This window comes from Sus scrofa, chromosome 13 (assembly GCF_000003025.6).
Source record: "Sus scrofa isolate TJ Tabasco breed Duroc chromosome 13, Sscrofa11.1, whole genome shotgun sequence".
Classification (NCBI taxonomy): Eukaryota; Metazoa; Chordata; class Mammalia; order Artiodactyla; family Suidae; genus Sus; species Sus scrofa.
In genome coordinates this window covers 115311045-115335060 of record NC_010455.5, presented here as the reverse complement: position 1 = coordinate 115335060, position 24016 = coordinate 115311045, and the positions used below count along the sequence as shown (strand labels likewise).

Below are 24016 nucleotides of genomic sequence, written 5' to 3'. Positions count from 1 at the left end.
TAGTATTTCAGTAACATAATTTTGCAAGTATTATGTTAAACAGTTCAGCTTGATTTAAGCTTACCATATTAATAAGCATTTACACATCAATTTCTTTTTACCTGTTTTACCCCCTTTTCACCTTTGCTTCTAGTCCTCACCCAGATAGAATTTTTTTAGACCTCTGGTTGTTCTGCTTAAAAGTTTCTCCTACATCCTAGAATTGATGGAACATTGAAATAAGTGTGCGTGTGACACCGTTACTACCTGCTATGGAACATGTACCAAACCACCTTTGCACTGGAGATGATGCCCTTGTATATGTAATTCCCATTTAATGTTGGCTACAACCCAGTGAGGTGTAAACAGTGTCGTTTTACAAATAAATAAGCTTTTTACACATGGTATTCTTTCCTGCCATGCTTTTTGGTTTTTTAAATGGCTTTATTGAGGTATAATTGACATAAAATCATCTATATGCATTTAAATTGCACAATTTGGTATATTCATGTGTGTATATATATATACACACAGCATTGAAACCATCACCACACTCAAAACAATACATCTCTTAGCTTCAGAAGTTTCCTCCTGCCCCTTTGAAATCATTCCCTCCTACTTTCCCAGGTAGTCACTGATGTCTTTCCCTCACCAGAAATTAGTTTACATTATATAAATAGAATCACATAGTATGTATTTTTGGTTTTGGTCTGATACATCTCTTAGCTTCAGAAGTTTCCTCCTGCCCCTTTGAAATCATTCTCTCCTACTTTGCCAGGTAGTCACTGATGTCTTTCTCTCACCAGAAATTAGTTTACATTATATAAATAGAATCACATAGTATGTATTTTTTGTTTTTGGTCTGTTTTCTTTCTCTGCATAATTATCTTGCATTGCTTTTGATTTATGAGTAGTATTCCGTTATGTGGATATATCAAATTGTTATCCATTTACCTGTTGAAGCAAATTCGAGTTGTTTCCAGGTTTTAGCTATTAAAAATAAAAATGCTATCAACACTCATGTACAAGTTTTTATTTTTTGAACTTGTGTTTTCCTGTTTCTTATGTAAAAATATAGAAAAGTTATGGCTAGGTAATCGTAGGTATATGTTTAACTTAACAACTGCCAAACAGTTTTCTAAAGTTTATGTTTTCCACACTGGTTTGCATTCGCAATAGCAGTGGGTATTCCAGTCTCTCCATATCCTTGCCAGCATTTGGTATGTGGTCAGTCTTTTAAGTTGTAGCCACTCTAATAAATGTGTAGTGGTATCTCAGTGTGGTTTTCATTTGTATTTCCTAATGGCTAATGATGATGAGCATCTTATGTGTTAATTTACTTTCTTTATGTCCTCTTTGGTGAAGTATCTGTTCAATTCTTTGGATTTTTATTTTAACTTTGCTGTTTTCTTATCACTGAGTTTTGTGAACTCTATATTCTGGAAAGAAGTCCTTTATCAAGTATTATCTTTCAGTTTGTGGCTTGTCTTTGCATTGTTTTGACAGTATCCTTCAAAGATCAGACATTGTTTATGTTGAATTCCTTAAATTATTCATTTGTTCTTTTATCTATCATGCTTTCAGTGTCAATATAATTTGCTCTTTTTCTGTTTGCTTAATAAAGATGTTGGAGTCCCTGATTTGAGACCTTTCTGCTTTTCTAATACAGATATTTAGTGCTATAAATTTACCCCTATTTACTGACATCTCACAACTTTTTATGTGTTCTGTTTTTGTTCAGTTCAAAATACTTTCTAGTTTTGATTATTTCTTCTTTGACGCTGGTTTATTTAGAAGTGTGTTAATTTCTGAGTATTTTGAAACTTTTCAGATTCTTTTTAATATTGCTTTCTGATTTAATTCCATTGTTCCCGTAAATATCATTTAGGTCAGATTGTTTGATAATGTTCACATCTTTTATAGCCTTTACTACTTTTTCTGTCTACTCATGCCACCTGTTACTGAGAGAGGGGTTTTGAAATCATCAACAATAATTGGAAAACACAGTAATTTCTATTTTCTTTGAAGCTCTGTCATATTTTGCTTCACATGTTTTGAAACAGTATTATTAGGACATGAATTTTGAAGAATGTTGAATTGACTCCTTTATCATTTTGCTAATGACCCTCTTTTTTCCGTTTTATTTTCTGAGCTCTAAAATCTACTTTGATACTAATATAGCCCTTCTGATTTTCTTTTGGTTAATTTTGACATGGTGTATATTCCTCTGAGCTTTTATTTTCAATCTTGTTGTCTTTATATTTGCAGTGTATTTTATGTAGGCATCATATATCAACTTGTTCATTAAATATCAACTTCTGCCTTTTAATGGCAATATTTAAGCTGTTTACATTTAGTGTGATTATTGATATGATTGCATTTAGTTTAGTCATATTTTGGAGTTCCTGTTGTGGCTCAGCAGGTTAAGAACCCGACTTAGTGTCCATGAGGATGTGTGTTTGATCCCTGCCTTGCTTTGTGGGTTAAGGATCTGGCATTGCTGCAAGTTGTGGTTTAGGTTGCAGATGTGGCTTGGATCCAGCTTTGCTGTAGCATAGGCCAGCAGCTGAAGCTCTTATTTGACTCATAGCCGACAAACTTCCATAGGCCACAGGTGTGGCCATAAAAAGAATATTAATTAATCATATTTTTATGTATCTCTTTTCCTATTTTTCTGCTTCCATTTGACTTATCTGAATATTTTTATGATAACATTTTCCCTTCGTTGGTGGGTTATTAACTGTAAATCTTTTTTGGCATTGGAATTTATAGTATACATCTTTAATTTGGCACCATCTACCTTCAAGTGATGTTTTAAAGGGATTAAGTAATAATTTTCACTCATGTAGTTGTCTTTTCCAACCCTTCATTCCTTTGCAAAATTATCATAGTTTTATCTAGTATTACTTTCTACCTGAGCTGCTCTAGAACTCCTTATGATGCAAATCTGATGTTGATGAATTCTTTTTGTATACATGAACAAGTCTTTATTTCATCTTTATTTTTGAAAGGTATTTTTGTTGGATATAGAATTCTGTAGTTGATAGTGGTTTTTTTTTTTTTTTCTTTCAGTATTTTTTTTAATGTTGTTCTGTTATCCTCTTATTTACATTATTTTCAATTTGAAATTGCTACCATTTTCATCTTTTATCACCCTGCACATAATTTGTCTTGTTTTCTTTGGCTATTTTTAAGATTTTCTTCTTATCACTGATTTTGTTCAGTAATGCAGGGCTGTACGCAGCTTTGACTATGTTGTGCCTTGCTTTAATTTTCTTAGTTTCTTGTCCTTAGAGCTTATTGGATTTACTCATTCATAGTTTTCTTCAAATATGGAAATTTTTTGATCGTTATTTTTAGAGAATACTTTTTTTTTTTTTTTTTTTTTTTGCTTTTTAGAGCTGCACCTCTGGCATATTTAAGTTCCTAGGTTAGTTAGCAACTGTCAGAGCTACAGTTACCAGGCAACACCACAGTCACAGCAATGCAGGATGTGAGCCACATCTGTGACTACAGCTCATAACAATGCCAGATCCCCTACCCACTGAGCAAGGCCAGGAATTGAACCTACCACATCCTCATGGATACTAGTCGGATTCGTTTCTGTGGTGCCACAATGGAAAGTTGTCTTGTTCATTTTTTTATTCAGTTTTCCTCTGTTTTTTTGTTTGTTTGTTTGTTTATTTGTTTTAATAATTTTGGATTGTCTCCGTTCTGAGCTCAGGTTCATCATTTTTTCTGCAGCATCTAATCTGTAGTTTATTTCATCTAGTACATTTTTTATCTCACATGTTTCAGTTTTAATTGCTAGAAGTTTAAATTTTTTATTTTTCTCTACTCAGCTATTTGAACATACAATATATAGTTGCAAGTGCTTTAAAGTCTTTGTGAATTCTAACATCTGTGTCTGGTTCTTGGTCAATTTTGATTTGATTTTTCTCTTTGCTTTGGTCATACATTCTTACATCTTTGCATGCCTTGTTACTTTTGATAGGTAATGAGATTTTGTGAATTTCACTTTTTTGGTTGCTGGATACTTCTGTATTTTTTAAAGTATTTGTGAAATTTATTTTAGGTCACAGTTAAATTGTTTGAAAATAAATGGTTTGATCCTTTGGGGTCATGCTTATAAGATTTTGTTAAATGGTAGTGAAACAGTGCTCAGTGTAGGGCTAATAATTTCCTGATACTGAGGCAAAAACCTAAATGTACTCTAACTAGTGTTCCATGAATCAAAAGGTTTTCTGGTCTTGTGGATATAGACACTTTTCCCAACCTTGAGTATCAGAAATTGTTTCTTCTAATCCTTTGGAGTGGTTCTTTCCCAGGTCTCAGCTAGTATCTTCACATACTTCTGCTGATTAGCATGTGCTAAATGTGAGTAGGGCCCATTGTAGACCTTTAGACCTCTCCATTTGCATAGCTGTTTCCTTTCTAGTACTCTGCCCTGTGACTTCTAGCTGCCTTCATCTCCCCAGATTTTGAGCTTTATCTCTTCAGCCCAGGAATTTCATTGATCTCTTGCTAGGGAGATTTCTTTTCCCTGTGCCAAGATTTGGACATTTCCCAGATCATAAAATTTGAGCAGTTATAAAGGCACATTGTTAGTTGATTTCCCTTCTCTATAAGCAACCACTGTCCTTTGCTTCCTGGTGCGCAGAGTCTTGAACTACTGTTATTTAATCTATTTTGTAAATTTCTTGGTTGTTTGGGTAATAGATAAATTTTGTTCCCGTTACTCCATCTTGACCAGGAATGAAAGTATACCATACTTTTTAAATTGCCGTATTTTATTTCCTGTACTGTATTTTCTTCCATATATTCTCTTACATAAACCATAAATCATGATCATAAAATGAATACCACATTATATTCATCAGGATGGTTATTAAAAAATAACTGGTTAGGACGATGTGGAGAAATTAGAATCCTTGTACTTTGCTAGTAGGTATGTAAAGTGGTATAGTCATTGTGGAAAATAGTATGACAGTTCCTCAGAAGGCTAAACATAGAATGATCATATGACCCAGCAGTTCTACTCCTAGGTATGTATCCAAAAGATTTGACTTGAAGTCAGGGACTTGAACACATTCTTGTACATCATTGTTTGTAGCAGCATTATTATATACAAAGGGTGGGAGCAACGCACTGTCCATTAGCAGCTGAATGGACAAACAGAATGTAGTCTATGTATACAATGGATTACTATTTAGCCATAAAAAGTAATGAAGTCCTGATGTATGGTACAGTACTAGAGAACTTGTGCACGTTATGCTAAGTGAAATACACCAGATACAAAAGGGCTGAGAGCATGACTCTTCTACTTGTATGAATTATCTGGAATAGGTAAATTAATAGAGTCACAAAGTGAAGATTCAAGGTTATCACAGGCTGGGCAGAGGGGAAAATGGAGAGTTATTGCTTAGTAATTACAAAGTTTCCATTTGGGGTAATGAAAAAGTTTCAAAGATAGTGGTGATACTGGCACAACATTGTGAATGTAATTGATACAACTGAATTGTACACTCAATTAAATAACAAAGTTCTTTATGACCACAGTAGTTTAAAATTATTAATGTAATATACTAAAAACCATTTGATTTGCACATTTTAAATGGGGAAGATTATGGTATGTGAATTATATCTCTGTGAACTTTTTAAAAAAAAAGCAAATGAATAATAAATGTTCTTTTCCCCTCCCCTCATTGGTTTGTTACCTTTCTTTTTTTTTTTTTTTTTTTTTTTTTTGTCTTTTTGCTATTTATTGAGCCGCTCTCACGGCATATGGAGGTTCCCAGGCTAGGTGTCTAATCGGAGCTGTAGCTGCCGGCCTACACCAGAGCCACAGCAACGCTGGATCCAAGCCGCATCTGCAACCTACACCACAGCTCACGGCAACGCCAGATCGTCAACCCACTGAGCAAGGGCAGGGATCAAACCCGCAAGCTCATGGTTCCTAGTCGATTCGTTAACCACTGTGCCACGATGGGAACTCCTGTTAGCTTTCTAAATTAGGAGGGATGCATGGATTAACACAAAATAAATCAGAATTGGAGAACACAGAAATTGAATCTTAGGTCCAGGAATGCAAAAGTAATTTTTCTTAACCTCTTTCGTCATGTATGAAATGAAACCAGTAAGAGCAAACTCCCCTCTCACATATTACCTAAATAAAAATATTTTATTTTAGAGATGTGTTTCTATCCCAAAGAACTTGTAGTACCTAGACTCATTTTAGGAGTAAATATAAAGTAAGGAGGTATGGGTTCTTAGATTACCCCAATCTGTGATCATTGTATCTTATGAGCCAGACATATCACAGAAGCATTATTCATAAAAGTCATGTGTCACCCCAGCTTCCTCCAGTTATCTTTACCTGGTAATGCAGTTTGTTTGCATTTTGTTCTGAAAGTAATTCTGTATTTGTTTGAATGCTATTTCTAATTTTCTTAGCCTCCTCTTGAATATTTTGCAAAAACTCTCGACCAAATTAACACAGTTTTCAAACATAATGAATGGATATTTGACCTTCATAGCATTTTAGTTTATCTTTGTCTTTTAAATTAGTTAGATTTTTAACATCCCCCAATTCCTAACACCATAAAAATTTATTTACTGAAGAACCATTTTGTTAAAACTTTTTAGAATTATATCTTAACTAATAATACTTAATGCAAGATGAAAGTGTACTAAGTTAATGAATCAAATTCCAGGCACAAAAACAGAATTTAAACCAGGTAATCCAAGAAAAGGAATATAACAAGGATATAGTTGTAGAAGTATTGGAAGAGTGAAAATAGAGGAGAATAAGGTAACCCAGAGTTTAACAACTGCTGTAAACCTGCCACCAACTACCCATGGGAATGGGAACCTCAGAGGAGATGCTGCCTAGCGAGAGTAGGTGCCGTGGAGCAATCATAGTCATTGTCAAAGACCCAGCCTGGTAGATGACAGCAGAATTGCCTGTCTACTTTCTTTCTCCTGACCCTGGGTTCTTGACAGTGTCTTCTATTGTTTGAACCCATCTGGAACCTGCAGGCAGAAGGGCCTTGAACATGTAATTTGTAGTCATCAGCCCCTGAATGCAGAATGTAGCAGAGCAAAGTGTGGTAAGGAATGGACCTGAGGACAGGCTGACGGAGAGGTGAATAGGATGGTCATCTGCGTTGCTTTAAGAATGTTGCACACAAATAACAGAGTCCACACACAGTGCTAATCACAGTTGGCCTGTATTTTTGTTTACTGACTTGATAGATGTAGTTGGAATCTACCAGGAGCAGACCTTGATTGATTTACTTTAAAAAGCCTTCCCAGAGAAGTAAGTCGAGGAACTGTATGTGGAAAGCAGAATGGCAAAGAGGCAAGGAGCCAAGGAAGTGAGCAGCTTCTGGTGAAGAAGCTCCAGGCTCAGCCTGATCCAGGCAGGGCTCAGGAGTGTTTGTTATACCTCAGGGTTTTCCTCATCTTGAGCCAAGGGTGCTTGGTTTTTGAATCTCCCGTTTCCTTCTCTTTCCTCCAAACCAACTATCTCCTGCTGTGAATTTCTGGTATACTTCTGTTATGTAACTCAATTACTTGGTATTATTACCTTAATCTGCATTGCTAATTATAGAGAGCTTTGCACTTTGCAACAGGAGAAAATGAAAGAATCTTTAATTGTATCAGAGCTAAAATAAGTATTAAATGCCAGCCAGCTTTTGGTCCTCTGAGGTTTTAAATTCAATGATGTAAATTTTAAGAGTTATTTGACAAGAATCACTTAGAAGAAAATATATTTGTGAATCATGCAATATTCCATTTTATCAATTGAATAGATAATGGAAATGAAATGTAATACTTGTTTTAACTTGTAATTTACAAAGTACTTTCAGTACACATTATCTCACTTTATTTTCATAGAATTCTTTTGCACTAGCTTAGAGGCTTTATCTCCATTTTTTTAGGTAAGAAAAATAACATGAGAGGTTGGATGACTTGCTTAGGGCACACTACTTAGTGACAAAATAAGGCTTCTTGTCCATTGAACACTCACAGCATTATAAAAGTATTAGGAAATGTAGTGTCGCATTTAATTTTATCATTTTACAAATGAAGAACCAAGAATCCAGTGCTAGTAATTTGCCTAGCATGCTCTCAGGAACCCTAATCTCCTGGTAACCAGGCCAGTGTACTCTATTAGGCTGTGTCTCACATAGAGACAACCAAACTGAAATTTATTAATATTTGTGGTATGTAAATACTATCATTTAAAAAGTTCTATTAGTATCATAAAAAGTATAAAGTAAAATGTTTAAGTTTTTGTTAGCAAAGTTAATGTTCAACCATGGTTTAAAACTAAAGTTCCTAGATTTCAGTACATGTGAAATAAATGTGTACCTTGCCTTTTTTCCTTTTCAGCACCAGCATTGGATGTTGATTGGCAGAGCAACAACACCTTTGCTTCTTGTAGTACAGATATGTGCATTCATGTCTGTAAATTAGGACAAGACAGACCTATTAAAACATTCCAGGGACACACGGTGAGAAACTTTTTTCCCTTTCAAGTTATTATGATGAATAAGTAATTTCAGAGTGGTTTTAAGTATCTGTTTTTAATACCCAAAGAACAATCAAATCTATAAAATGTGAATATTTACTATTGTTTTTAGAATGAAGTAAATGCTATCAAATGGGACCCAACTGGCAATCTTCTGGCCTCCTGTTCTGATGACATGACTTTGAAGGTAATTCACATGGTGGGCAGAAGTGTGGTGAAGTCACACAGTGCGGCTGCTTTGGCCATTTTGAGATTGTTTAGATTGTCTCTCTTATTGATGGGAATTATGATACTAATAAGATCTGTGCTGTTATAACTGTCTTCACTATTAGAGAGTCATATATTGGTGCAATTAAAGGTTATTTGAACATGTAAGGGTTTGACATATGAGTGAAGCTCTTTGTAGGATTCATGGATTTGACTGAAATTCTGTGAATTGTAGTAATTTAATTTTGCTTTGTGTGAATGTTTACCACCTTTCCTGGGAAACTGATAGATAGCAGAGAATCACTTAATCAGTGAGCCTAGTTGATGCATCTCAATGTGAATTCATGTTCTTCTTGTTGCATAACTAAAAACTAATACTTACTACCTAAGCATATCACATACCAAAGTTAGAGAAAAAAAAAATCTTTATGTATTATCTTGAGATAATACTAATCTTCAAAACTAATGGAGCAGAGTTTCCCGTAGTGGTGGCAAAGTAGTGACAAACCCGACTAGTATCCATAAGGATGCGGGTTCATTCCCTGGCCTTGTTCAGTGGGCTAAGGATCCAGTGTTGCTGCTGTAAGCTATGGTGTAGGTCTTGGACGCGGCTCCTGTCTGGCATTGCTTTTGGTGTGGCAAAGCAACAGCTCCAATTTGACCCCTATATGCCTCACGTGTGGCCCTAAAAAGAGAAAAACAAAGCAAACAAAAATTAATGAAGCTTGAGCCCTTTCCTTCATCATGCTAACTCTGCTGAACATAATTTATCTTTGACTTTGCAATGCCAGTGACTGCAGATGTGATGACCTTTACAGATAGGATAATTGTGAGGGAAACTGCTTTTCCTTCTCCAGGTTGTCAAGGTTACGTGGTTTTTTTCCTTAAACACTTGCTGTGTTTTTAGTTACTTTTTCTCAAGCCTGGGTTCCCTTGCAAATATCGCTGGTAAATATGCTTTTCTTCATGGTTTTGTTTGTGAGCCTACTTTGCATGCACATTCATAATGCTTATAAAATGGGGGAAAAAAAAACACTCTTCTGGAACAGAGTATGGTACATATGAGGAAATGAAAGAAGCCATGTAACTAGAGAGCTGACTGTCATGGATTGAGTTGCAGCTAGAGAGATAAGTTTATATTAGAAAGTGTTAGAGAGCTTTTCTTTGTCCAAAGAATAATAAAAGGTTATAAAATTTTAAATCTAAGTAAAAGGTTATAAAATTATAAAATTTTAAATAGAAGCTAGAAGGATGGATAATGTCTAGTGAAGCCATATTTTGAAAACAAGAAAGAGCAGATGAGTGAGAAAATTAGGTCCAGCTTGGACAGTGCTTTTGAGTCATGCAAATGGAGGTGCTGGGCGGGGGGGTGTCTCATGCCCAGAGAACAACTCTTAAGCTTGACATAAAAATTTGGTAATTCTCAATAGATGGGTGGTCATTCAGAACCATGATCATAAACACAATTGTGTGGATAGAAAGTATACATAAAAGAATAGTAAAAAGTTTTAAAACCCCAACATTTACCAGCTCAAGAGCAATGAGCTTCCAAAAGGAAACCTGGGAGGAGGAAAGACCTCAGTGGAAACAGTATGTATAGAGAAGAATATTTTAAGGGAGGTGATGGATGAAAGTGGTCAATAGTGTCAGTGCTATTGGAAGGTCAAATTAAATACGTTTTGGAAACATCTTTTAGCTTTATTTATATGGAGTTATATATACCTAAAATACAAAACACTATGATGTTGCATCATTATCTTTTACTAGTTACGTTGCAGAAGTGTGAAGCTCAGTAACTTTGTTTTTGTTAGCACTTGGGTTTGGTGTGTGTGTGTATTTGGCAAGATTTCCCCCGTCTTTATTGAAATGACTTTATCAGAAATACTCTTGGTCTAGGTTTCTCTTAATTTTCCCCCAAAAATAATGTTATTAATCTTACATACATAGACATGTTTTCAGCTCAAAAAAGGATTATTCTCTACTCACCATTTTAACTTCATTTATTGATTTGTTTACTTTTCATGGTTTCTTCTGTATGAATCACCTAAAATTTTTAAATTTTGTTATGATAACATTTAATGTGAGATCTGTTAACAGATTTTTAAGTATACAGTACAGAACTGTTATCTATAGGTAAAATGTTGTACAGTAAATCTCTAGAACTGAAAATTTATACTTGTTGGTTAGGAACTCCCCCTCTTCCCAGCCCCTGGAAATCAACGTTCTTTTCTTTTATGACTCTGACTCTTAGACACCTCATGTAAGTGGAATCATATAGTATTTGTCATTAAGATTTATCTATGTTGTCACATGTAACAGGATTTCCATATATGTTAAGGCTGAATAATGCTCCATTGTAGGCCCACATTGGCCTGCAGTGGGTGCAGCCAAAAATGAAGGAAAATAAAAAAACACACACTAAAACGCCATTGTATGTTTGTATGTATATTTTCTTTATCCATTCATCTGTTGATGGACACTTAGGTTGTTTCCCTGTCTTGGCTTTTGTGAATACTGCTGCAGTGAACGTGGGAGTACAGATACCTCATCAAGATCCTGGTTTTAATTTTTTTGGATAAATACCCAGAAGTGGAACTGCTGGATCATATAGTGGTAGTTCTTAAAATTTGGGGGAGAACCTCTGTCTATCCTGTTTTTCATAGTGGCTACACTATTTTGTATTCACATCAACAGTGTACAGGGTCCAGTTTTTCCACATTCTTGACAACACTTTAAAAATTTAAAACAGCTATCCTAACAGTTGTGAGGTGATATCACATCATAGTTTTGATTTGCATTTCCATGATAATTAGTATATTGATCATTTTTTAATATACACATTGACCATCTGTATATATTCTTTGGAGAAATATCTATTCAAGTCCTTTGTCCATTTTTTAAATTGGGTTATTAGTTTTTTTGCTCTTGAGATATGGAATTTCCTTATATATTTTGGATATTAACTCCTGATCGGATATATGGCTTGCAATATTTTCTGTCATTCTTTAGGTTGACTGTTACTTCCTTGCTGTGCAGAAGCTTTAAATGTATAGCTTGTAGTCCCACTTGCCTGTTTTTTTTTTTTGCTTTTGTTGCCTGTGCTTTGGTGTCAGTATGAATCATATTATCTGTATATTGTTTATCTGTTTGCTCCATTGGAAAATAATTCCTGATTTTAAATTTTAAGAGGAATTTATAATGTAGATCTTTTATTTAAAGGACAGCATAAAAACTAATACCTTAAACATTGCACCGTCATTACCCAAGGAAGTTATGTTGAAGTTTGTACCATCTGAAACTATCAAAAGTGATCTTAGAACCACAGTTAACTCAATCCTGAAGCTTCACAATAGTGAATATTTAAAAAGGACCTGAAGCTAATTTGTCATTTTTAAAAGATAAATATATATTCTACTGTATTTTGATTTCTTTGTGTATATTCCCTTGATCTCTGTAATTACTGTTCTGGTTATACTGCTTATATTTTGGACTGGAAAGATAGTATTATAAATGCAAGCTTTGTATGGAAAAATAACTACCTACACTTCTCTTTTTTTGCTTAGATCTGGAGTATGAAACAAGATAATTGTGTCCATGATTTGCAAGCACATAATAAAGAAATTTATACTATCAAATGGAGTCCAACAGGGCCAGGGACAAATAACCCAAATGCCAACCTTATGTTAGCAAGGTAACAAACACTATGTTTTACTTTTCCTATAGGAATCTTTTACAAAGAAAAAATAAATGACAGATAATTAGGAAAATTCCATGAAATGGGAATGTGTCCTGCAAGCAATATTTTTTAATTGGGAGCCATTAAGCACAGAGTTTTATTATTTCAGGTCACAGTGGGTTTTTGTATCTGGAGAAATCAAGTATATATTGATGATAGCAAATACTGATAAAAACCCAGGTAATTGCAGCATATCGCAATAAAGTTTGTTCAGCATTTTAAAGAAAGAATAAGTTAAATGTATATTTAGTTCAGCATTTCAAAACTTTATCAGGGAGTTCCTATCACGGCTCAGTCATGAGGACGCAGGGTCGATCCCTACCCATGCTCAGTGGGTTAAAAGATCTGGTGTTGCTGTGAGCTGTGGTGTAGGTCGAAGATAGAGCTTAGATCTGGTTTTGCTGTGGTTGTGGTATAGGCCAGCAGCTATAGCTCCTATTCGACCCCTAGCCTGGGAACTTCCACATGCAGCAGGTGCAGCCCTAAAAAGCAAAAAAAAAAAAAAAAAAAAAATTCATGTGTCAACATAAAGGAATTATTTAAAAAGCAAAGGAATACAGTGAATTAGTTCATTTATGTTTTCCAATAAAAGGGACTTGGAGATGCTCTTGATAAAGCTGCCTTTTCTCCTCTGTCAGCTGTATTTCCGGAACACTTTCTTCCTAACAGCACAATCTGCTTTTCAAGGAGTTTGTAGCTAGCAATTAGAAATGGCTGAATATTATAGATTGGGGATGGGGCTGAGAATATTTCATTACTTATAAAATCATTTTTTTCCCTCCCTTGTCAGTGCATCCTTTGATTCTACTGTTAGATTATGGGATGTAGACCGAGGAATTTGCATCCACACTTTGACAAAACACCAAGAGCCTGTGTACAGTGTAGCTTTCAGTCCTGATGGCCGGTATCTGGCAAGTGGTTCTTTTGACAAATGTGTGCACATCTGGAACACACAGGTATGTCTGATTTATTTAAATAGTCGAGTACACTTAAATTAATAAGCATTTGCCTATACATTTTTTTTTTTTTTTAATTTTCGGTTGTCATCCCTGTTGTGGCATTAATTCAAAAGGCTCTTAAGTTTTAAATGAGTACTTTTTTGGGATTTTACAGCTCAGTAAAGATTGAAACAAACTGAAGTTATATTTTCATAATATAGACCAGAACTTAGAAATAAATTTAGATTCTCTGTTTTACTTTCTTAAACAATTTTGCAGATAAAATATGAGCATTTAAGATGCATTTATGTAGATAAATGATATAATTTCCTCATTCTCTAAAAGAATTGTCTCTGAAGGAAATATATATGAGTAGTAAAAAAGAACATGTACTAAAGCATAAGGTTTTGTAACTGAACACATGATTTATCAGAAACAAACTTAAAACTCTACTACCTATTTAGTGACTGTGCTACAGAGATGCCTTCTTAAAAGTGGAGGAAATTGCTTGTTGCTTTCATATTTTTAATCTTCTCAGTGTTTCAGTTTTTATGTGCCACGTACTGTTTCTTTAATAGCAGTCATGTGACTCTCCCTGGCGCCACTGTTCACTCCCCCACCCCACGAAGATCAGATCTTTACTGGTTGAAGTGTACACATAATAATTTATTGTGGGCTATTTCTCTTTGTGCAGTTGACCATCATAACTCATCAGCCTATTTTGTGTAAATCATCATTTTAAAAACTATTTTTGATTAAGTTATACATTCAGATGGTCTTCAACTGCTCCGTGTCTCTCCCCCCACCCCCGAGCCCCACATGCGCCAAGACACACTGAGAAGTTTTGCTCCTGTTTTTTTCTTGGTCCTCTACAGGTAACTTTTACTAGTTTTGCTTTCGTTCTTGGTGAGTTTTTTTGGTAAATAAAAGCATTATGATTCGTTCATTTTATACTCCCATGGTTTAATTTTTTTCTTTTATGTTTTTAACTCCCTTAGAATTGGCTTTTGTATATGGTGTGAAGTTTAGTTCTATTTCATAATGTCACTTCTTTCACACATTAAGTCTTAGGTGGTTTGTTCATAAATTCTCTTGTATTCCATTGATTGATACATTTGTATGTACCTGCATTATTAGCTTAGTTTTAACAGCTGTAACTTTGTAAGTCTGTAAGCCCCCCTCATGAAGTCTTTTTTTTCCCCCTTTAGTAAAGTTTTATAATTTCTTCATAAATATCTTTTTTCTTAATTTATTCTGAGTTGCCGTATGGACTTTATTGTTACCACGAATATAGCATCTTTTAAAAAATATATTCCTTTACTTGCTGGTGGTTACTTAGTGGTGTTTACTCATTTGGAACATCATGAATTTTGACATGTTAATGTTGACTTCATCAACCCTGCTGAGCTCTCTAATTACTTCTAATAGTTTATATTTCCTTAGCTTTCCTTTCAAGGTAATCTTCCTGTTGTGACTGAATAGCAGAAGCTTCTTAGATATGATCTACAGATAATCTGTCTGTTGTATACATTTTCCATCACTCATTTACTCCATTGAGTAAATTAAGTTAAAAGTAAATCTGGGTGTTGAACTACAGAGTTCTGAGAGAAGATACTGCTAGACTTTTAAGGGCATTTGAGCAACTATCTATACTGTTTGGTTGTATCCCTATTGTAAATCAGTGTCGTTTTACTTTTAAGTTTGAAAATGGTAACATGCATCTTGTGAATGTTTAGTGCAGAAAAAGTCATCATGTTTTTATCATATATACATCTAGTTTTTTTCTTTCATTACTTGGATGATATGTTACCTAAGCATTTGATAGATCACAGATTTGAGTAGATGCTGAGGATCCTTTAGTATTTGTTAATGTGACAGCTCTGGCTTGTTGACCATGCTGTTTTGGTTCAATTACAGCCTAATTCAAGCTTAGAAATTGGTAAAAAGAAAGTATTAGTATGTTAACTGTTCTTTAGATTTTACTTTCTATTAGATTTTGTTGGCAACCACTCCTTTCTCTCCTAACTCTATGTACTTAAGACATACTTTACTCATACTTTTTCATTCATCTCTTAGAATGTGAGAAATTCTAGGTAGGGGGGAAGTAAAGCAGTTGAGCCTTCCTGGCTGTGGTCAGCTATAGCAGTGCATTTGTGATTTCTGCAGTATTACCAGACTGACTCTGAAGAAGAAAGCAGGGGGAAATGGTTTTCCAGTTTACTGATTAACTTAGGGCTGGCTGTCACAGAAGTTATTTACAAGATACATGTTTTGCTGCCTTGTTTTTAGGTAGTTCTGCTACTTTTAGTTTGAATTTTTTCAGTCACCATGAAGCTGGGGGATATATTTCTGGTTTGTCAGGACAGAACACCGAAAGCATATTTTTCATTCTTTTTCAGTTTCTCACATCAGAACCTCTCACTTTTGCCCTATGTGATGACTAGATTCCTAGGAGAATGCATTTGTGTATTGGTTTTGGTTTCTGTTGCTGAAGAAATAAAATAATTGAGTTATGATTCAGCTAAGTTGATGAAATTGGTAGTGTTTCTGGGTGTACTTTTTTTTTTAATTTATAACATCTTTGTGTAACAGTGTACATATGTTCTTTTAGCTTCTTTAATAATTCTCCTAGCCTAGAGACTGGCTACTCAGTAAATGTGCAATAGCTAACATTTTTAAACTGGAATTGCCTTTACTAGTTCATTATACTTCTTCCTCTTTAGGATGTTTTGTCAAAGAAATTCTGACAATTTTATTTCTCTGTGTTTGCTATATTCATGCATATTTAAACAGCAATAACAAAAATTTATTTCATGTCCTGCATAGAATGTTTACTTCTAGCCATTGTTAACGATGTCAAAGAGGCCAAAGACATCTTAGCTAAGAATGGTTATTAATACTGGAGAAACTGGATGTATGGGGGCAGGGCTGGGTATAGATAGAATGATCTGTTGAGAGCAGGCTAGTGTTATTTTTCTGTAAAAGCATCATCATATTATGTTTCTAGTATTTCAAAACTTGTGCTTATTTCACAATTGAAGCTAAATCCTATCTTGGATTGTTGGAAATAAAGACATGTAATATTCCTATCTTAGTATTTAAACATATGTAATAATGTATTTTATCATTTTTAAGATTCTGCTTTTCATTATTTTAGACAGGTGCTCTTGTTCACAGCTATAGGGGAACAGGTGGAATTTTTGAAGTTTGTTGGAATGCAGCAGGAGACAAGGTTGGAGCCAGTGCATCAGATGGTTCAGTAAGTACAATGAAGTGTTTCCAAAGGGGTGTGTGTGTGTGTGTGTGTGAGAGAGAAGCATAGTGAATAAATGTGGCTTATTGTGGTAGTGACTACGAAAGTGTTCTTTTTAAGATGCATTTTATGATATGGTATTGATCTTTTTTACTGAAGGCTCTGTACTTCTCATGTTCATTTAATTCAGATAACATAAACAGAATTTAAGCTCTTTGCCAAAAAAGTGCCTTCATAATCAATAAATGGACATTTATTTTTAGTGTAGACTTTCATCAATGTAATTACATATAGCAGAATACCACTCTGAGAGAGATTTGAAGTATTTTTTAATACTAGATTGGTTTGTTTCTTTGTTTGGGCCACCCCGAGGCATATGGAGTTTCTGGGCCAGGGCTCAGATCCAGGCCGCAGTTGTAACTTTAACACACTATGCCAGGCTGAGTCCTGGTGCTCCAGAGATGCTACCGATTGCTTTGCGCCACAGTGGGAACTCCGAGATTTGAATTTTTAGTGACTGTTTCTATTGTGTCTTCCTTGCAGAAGAGTGTTGGTTGCCCAGAAAAGGGGGAATAGAGGCAGTAGAGTCTGCATTGAGGAGTGAGTGATACTGAGAGACTGTCAGGATGAGGTTGGCCAATTCATTACAGAAAACTAGTTAATGGCTTCCAACATTCTGAAAGTAAAGGGAAAACAAAGAGTGTAACCATTCGTTGTTTACTGAGGCAGTAGCTTAATATAATCTGTAGTATCTTTCATTAAGGTCCAAGAGATAGAAATTGGTCTATTTTGAACATATTTTTTCTACTTTTTCATTAACAGACACTAAGTCTTCAAAATTTTAGACTTGGTTTTTCCCTCTCTAGTGTTAGCCCATGGTTATTTCCTCCATCTACTTTCAAACAATTTATCTGATTTCTCTTGATGCCCATTGCTATGATTACTTTTGTTTTACCAGTTGGTGAACTTGGAACTAAGAAGTAGGTTCCAAACTGTACTATAGAAAAATTAAACTGAAAATGTACGATGGAATTAATTCTTTACACACTGGTTGATTATTTTAATTTCTTACAGGTTTGTGTATTAGACCTTCGGAAATAGCGCTACTAGTTGGAAGCCATGGACCGACTATGAATGTGTACATAGCCAAAATGACTGTCCCCGACCCAAGTACTGCTATAGTCCCACTTGAACCATGGCCAGTCCACTACAGCCAAATCTAAGAGAAATATATACATACAGTGTATATAAACAAAATTGCACCCTGAAGATGACAGAATTTTGTCACAGCTTGTGAATTCTGTTCACCAAGTGCTGGAATCTAATCTGCTGTGCCCCTAAAATAGCATTTAGAAGTTTTGGATATGAAAAACAGAAGAGAGAAAAAGTATGCGTTATAAAAGCAGCCCATACATGTACCAGTTTTTGGATACTAATGACAGCCTTGTTTTTCCCCTTTGAATCAGCAGACACCATGGATTATATTCTTTTTTTCCCTTCAGTAGTTTAGCAGTTTGTATGTACAGAGAATACGGACTTACAAAAACTTGCAGCAGTAGTTTGTTCTTGCTTTTAAACTTTGTTTTTGGTTTAGTTTATGGATGCATGAAGTAAGGGAGTGAATCAGTTTCTTGTTTATATTTTTTTCACCTTTTAAACAAAAAATTCTTAAAAATATTTTAATGCATTGTTTTGAAGAGATAGATGTTTGGTACATTTATGGCTCCCAGAGCATATATTCAATTGGTGCATGTTGTAGGAGGGGGAATTGGAAGTTGAAAGAACTATATGACTTTGGTCATGTCAATCTGTTAGACACATCAGTAAAAGGGTATTATGCGCTGTTTTTTGTGCTTTTGTTTTTGTTTTTGCTTTGTTTTTTGTTCTGGGGGGTTTTCTGTTGCTTTTTGTTGTTTTTTTTTTAGGGGGGTTGGGTTTTTTTGTTGTTTGTTTCTGTTTTGTTTTGGTGATGTGGCTTAAATGCAATAGTTTCTTTTTTGGGACATATTTCTGCCAATTAAAGACTAGAAGGGCACAATTTTTTTAATACCATAGAGAAGATGCATAAAAAAAAAAAATCTTCTGATGTTTTGTAGCCATAACTAAATTATGGTTAAAATGTGCACTATTGTGAAAAGGAGCAAAGTAGGTTTGGGTTTTTTCTGTTGTTTGTTTCTTTTGCTTTGTTTTTTACGAGATTAAAATGTTTCTGGATAAGGATTAGCTTCTCAAAGTGTCCATCATTGTGTAGAAGCTTAAATATGTAATGTAACCAAACTCCAGTATTAAAAAATCTCTCATGTTATTTTTCTTTATTCAAAGCAAGATAACGGCATATAACACTGCCATTACATGGCAAAATGTTTGCTACCTTAGTTTAAAAACAATCTTTAAAACAAAAGACTTGCTTCAAGGTGTTTTTAAATAGCAGTGATTCAAAATTTTTTTCAAAAAAGTTATAATTGCACTAACCTCCCTGCTGCTCTGATTTTGCATTTGTGGTACTTGTGACTACATTTTTTCAAATATAGATAGATTTAAGCTGCTATTTTTTTGTTTTTTCAGTAATCACTACCAAATCATGTCTTTTACTCTGTTTATAATATCACGTATTTTCTTAAGATGTAGGTATCAGATCAAACCTCTTCTTGTGTTCATGCAACTAAAAGCAGAAATATACAGAATTTACAAATGATAGCATGAGGCTATGTTTATATGTGTGATTAACAGGGTTTGTCATGGTTAATGTAATAATCCAGAAGTATCAATTTTGAAGAGAAGAGTTGTCAAATTTACATTTCAAAGATTTTAATTAAGGAATATTGTTTATTATCAAGCTTGGCAAATTTATAACACTATTTCTGTCACTAATTATTTTGATGCTTTTAGTGCTAAAATTTTAATCTATGTTTTAAGTTTAAGTAGAAACTGATTTAACCCAAGTAATGCAGCTTTCATTTTCAGCATTTGTTGTTTTGCTATTTTTACAAAACAGCATTGATTGAAGCAAGTCTTGGTTTTACTAAGGTAGGATAGCATTTGCTATTGGTAAAGAGGATAAATACACTTAATTTCACAATACATTGTTATATGTACCCCAGTTGTTGTTAGTGGGGACTATGATACTGTAATAATATTTTTTAAACTTTACATCTAGAGAGGCAGTCATTCATGATGGTTTTGTGCCAGCTGTTTTTAGGGTTTTGGATCACATTATAGCTATTTAGAACTATTACCCTGTGACTTATGTAGGAAACCTAATATGCTGAGTATCTGGCACTTGAAATCCTGCTTTTATTGCTGGAGGTCCACATCTGTGGTTGACCTCTGTTGTTGTTTTAAAAAAAATTAAATAAAAATAAAAAAATCTGTGCAATAATTTTTAAATGTGCTCCCAGGAATAGACACAAATGTTTTGAGTATGTTTAAGCTGCATTTTCCTTTAGCGATGCATTTGTCAATTGCACTGAATTTAAATCTGAAAGTCAGAGGTGATTATTGATAGTACTTTTGTATTTTGATATGGACAACTTATTCATTTGCATACAGTTATTGACCTTTTTTCCCCCAGCTGATTAAAAGATAGTCATGCAGTATATCTGCAGTATAGCTGCCAAAATAGACAGCTACATGTTTATGATGTTGTCATCTTCTCTGTTTTTTTTTTTTTTTAAATCTTCAGCTATTTTACTTAAGCATAATAACCACAATAGAACATATAAAAGATTATAAATACAGAGCTTTATTATCCTGAAGTCTTGGGTCTTTTAAGTATAAACTGTCAGAAAGATATCCATTTTGTAGGCTTGGGTTCTTCATGAGCATACAGTTATTTCTTTTTGCTGCTGTTCTCACGTCATCATTGCCTGCTGATGTGCCACGATGCTGCTCCCATAGACAAAAATAAGATTGCCTCTAATTTGAGCAGTAACATGATAAAGACACCAAGTTTCACAGCCTGTAAAGTTCTATATTTGAGGTTCTTGCTTATTTTTCCTTTTTTTTCTCTAAGAATTTATCTGAAAATCACTGATTCCAGTAGATTTTCTTTTCCATTCATTATAGTATCATTGTTGTATAGGCTACTGTAAAAAACTTACAAGGAAAAAGAGAAAGGAAAACTTGAATGAATAGAATGCTCATTGATTAAAGTAGAATGAAGAACAGCTGTCACTCTTAAACATTGTAAAGGAATATGGTTTTTTTTTTTTTCTGTAGAAAATTCCATAAATTCTTATATTTGTTCCAATCCCAATTTCCTGTCATTGATCAGGCACCATCATTGACTTTCAAATGACTTTTAGAAGTGGTAACTCTTAATTTCCTAATAGGTTTTAGACTATCCAATTTTGTTTTAATTAATTATTCTCTAGGTAAATATGTTTTAGGATTAAACACCTTTTGCAGATACTGAAAGTGCCTCCTTTTGTGGTGTAAAAAACAAATTATGGTGCAAAAAGTAATCATTAGATTGAATTACATGAAGGTTTTTTGCTTTTTGACATAAAAATGTCAAGAGAAAGGCCAAAGATTTGTACTTTTTCACTTATAAAGCACTCCTTTTTTCCTTAAACTTATTTCTGTCAAATTAGATTTAACGAGAGAGTACTATTTTTAAGGAGCTATCTGTTTATGTAGAATGATTTTGTTAAGAGTAATGTAAACTATTATTGAGTAGAGGCCTGGAGAGAAGTGGGCATTTTTGCTGTTTAAAGGAATTACAAATGACCATTCTTAATGTCAGCAAAAATGTTAAGTTTTACTAGGTAAGCAGAAAAAAAATAAATCTCAAATGCAGTGCTATTTACTCTTTTCAAAACAGTTTTCATTTTAAAGCACATTATATGTTTCTATAGAACCTGCATTTATTCTTGCATGCTAAGGATGGTACTTGAATTTGGTGAATTACTATTGACAGTTTCCACAGAAATCTTGTTTCAGTGGACCAACATTGTGGCATGGCAGCAAATGCCAGCATTTTGGGGAATAGCAGCAAATCTACAAGAGACCCTGGTTGTTTTTGTTTTTGTTTTTAATTTGTTTTTTGTTTGTTTCTTAATCAGCAGGGATGGAAGGGGAATAGGGAAGTTATGAATTACTCCTTCCTGTAGTAGCTCTGAAGTGTCACATTCAATATCAATTAAAAAAAAAAAAACCATGATTCTAGTTAAGTGTAGAAGAGAGAAAGAAAAAAGTGTTCACTTTTTTAATACACTGATTTAGAAATTTGATGTCTTATATCAATAGTTCTGAAGTATTAAATAGCATTCTTTATTTCTGCCTTTACGTTGACAGTGTTGAAGCAGGGTGAATAACTAGGGCATATATATTTTTTTTTTTTTTCCTAGTAAGCTGTTTCATGATGTTTTCTTTGGAGTTTCTGAATAAGTTCAGGAAAACATTCTGCATGTTGTATCTAGTCTGGTGTACTTAGCCATCTCATAAAAAAAACAAAAACACACAGACTGCATTTTGTAGCTCTGTAATTCCTAAATACAGAAGTAATTTTCTTCTTTCCTGACTTTGACATCGTAGTTATAATGTTCTAATTTTGATTTTTACAAATCCTTTGGGTCTAATTCTGTGAGCCTACCTATAGCACTGGATTAAAATGTCTACATCATTTCTTTAGTTATCCAGTTAACTTTAAAACTGTTGTAAAAGTGTAAACCAGCCCATGACAGTTTTTTGTACATGTTAAAGAACTTTATCATTCAGTTTTCATGATTATTGTGTAAGGAAGACTGATATTAGATGTTCTATGCTGTCCTGGACCATGTTAATTACACTTATGATGTATTTTGGTTCCACATCACAATGATTTGTCCCCAATGACCCTTTTATCCTTTCTAGGCACATTTTTTGTTGTTGTTGTTGTTGCAGTTTCCCTTTGCATTGTATTGCTTTGACAACTGTAATTTGAATCAGATCTGAAAGAGGTCCAGAATAAAATATATTTTGATATTATGTTGGCTGTGTACATATGTAAAACCTTTGATATCTATGAAGTTTGTATAGACTATTTACTAGTCAAGTAAAGGGAGAAGGATGCTATTTCTTGTTTACAATTTCTTGTTTACATTTTAATTGCAAGTACTCCTCCAGTGTTCTTTTGTAGAATAAACTGTTTTGCTCTGAGTTAGCCTTCATAACATATAACATGTCTGTTTTCCCATACTGGTGTTACCAATTATACAACTGCCATCAGAACCCAAACCCACTGTATTTGATAATAATAGCAGATCATTAAAGATTAGATACTTTAAAAGTAAGCCCATAGATAAAATTACAAATTTTACTATTTTATTACTTCTCGTAGGAGATAAGATTTTTTAAATGAAGGGATTATTTACTATTTTTATTAAAGAATAACATTTAATCAGCTAAGGAATAATAATTACTTTTGAATTATTTTGAAAAATCAGTGTTGTACTTAAAAGACATTATTCCACGTAATCAAACTGCCAGAGACAGATTCATTTGCTTAGTGTGCATTTGAGCACAAAATAATGTGTACATGTTGCTGAAGATTTTTAGGACAGGGTGCTCAACTTCTTTAATGACATTTTTTCTTCATAGAAACCAATAAAAATTTGGTAATTTTCTTCTTCACCTATTGGCTTATGTTGCTAACAAACCTTATAAGCTGTGAGGAAAGATTCTAGGCATCTTCCAGTTTTAATTAATCCCACTCCTTTAGCATTACTTAAAAACTTTTTGAAAAATTATTGAGCAAATTTTTTTTTTTGTAAAAACACGTATTCTCCATATCTTCTACCTTTCGCTTCCATTTCCTTAAGCAGAAACTACTTATGGGCATAGCCTCATCATGTTTTATTAAATGATAAGCTACTGCAGTTGCTAGAACTTTCTGACAGCCTTTCATTTTCAGAGGGTTAACTTTTATTGCATGGCATAGATTGTTAATACCATTCTGCATTTTACACTTTTTCCAAAAGTGTTGGACAACTAAGGATTATAATCTGTATAAGATTGAGGTAAAACAAATCAGGTAGTTTCAGAGGGAGTTATTTGAAATTTCCTAGTTCTTATCCTTTACAATAGATCAGATTTTTTACATATTATAATAATAGCAGATCAAATTAAAGTTTACTGTCTCCCTAGTATATATACATTTGCAAATGCAGTGGAGGAAAAGACACTATGGACAGTAGTTTTATGGTGCCTTTCTCTGCTGTGCCAAAGCTGTCTGTCAACAATGAAATGTTAACCCTATGCTACTTTTTTCTGCATGTTTCTTCTCTCAAATGTCATATCTCAATGCTTACTTGTCCTAACTTGTAATATTTTTGTATTAAATTTTTTAGGAGTTCCTTGTAATTTCTTTATAAATTGAAATATATTAA

The 24016-nt window shown here is 33.9% G+C and overlaps 1 protein-coding gene across 17 annotated transcripts in view; it reads left to right on the top strand.

Moving 5' to 3' along the window:
• TBL1XR1 (transducin beta like 1 X-linked receptor 1) overlaps window positions 1-22617 on the top strand; it is a 175785-nt gene extending 153168 nt beyond the window's left edge. For 16 of the 17 annotated variants that reach the window (XM_021071208.1, XM_021071197.1, XM_021071211.1 and 13 more), the window contains 6 exons: window positions 8377-8498; window positions 8628-8702; window positions 12286-12413; window positions 13249-13414; window positions 16554-16655; window positions 17724-22616. In XM_021071208.1, coding sequence (XP_020926867.1) covers window positions 8377-8498; window positions 8628-8702; window positions 12286-12413; window positions 13249-13414; window positions 16554-16655; window positions 17724-17750 — 620 coding nt within the window. In that variant the 3' untranslated portion in view covers window positions 17751-22616. Of the gene's footprint in view, window positions 1-8376; window positions 8499-8627; window positions 8703-12285; window positions 12414-13248; window positions 13415-16553; window positions 16656-17723 lie in introns of all 17 variants that reach the window. The other variant, XM_021071196.1, reaches the window with a different exon arrangement.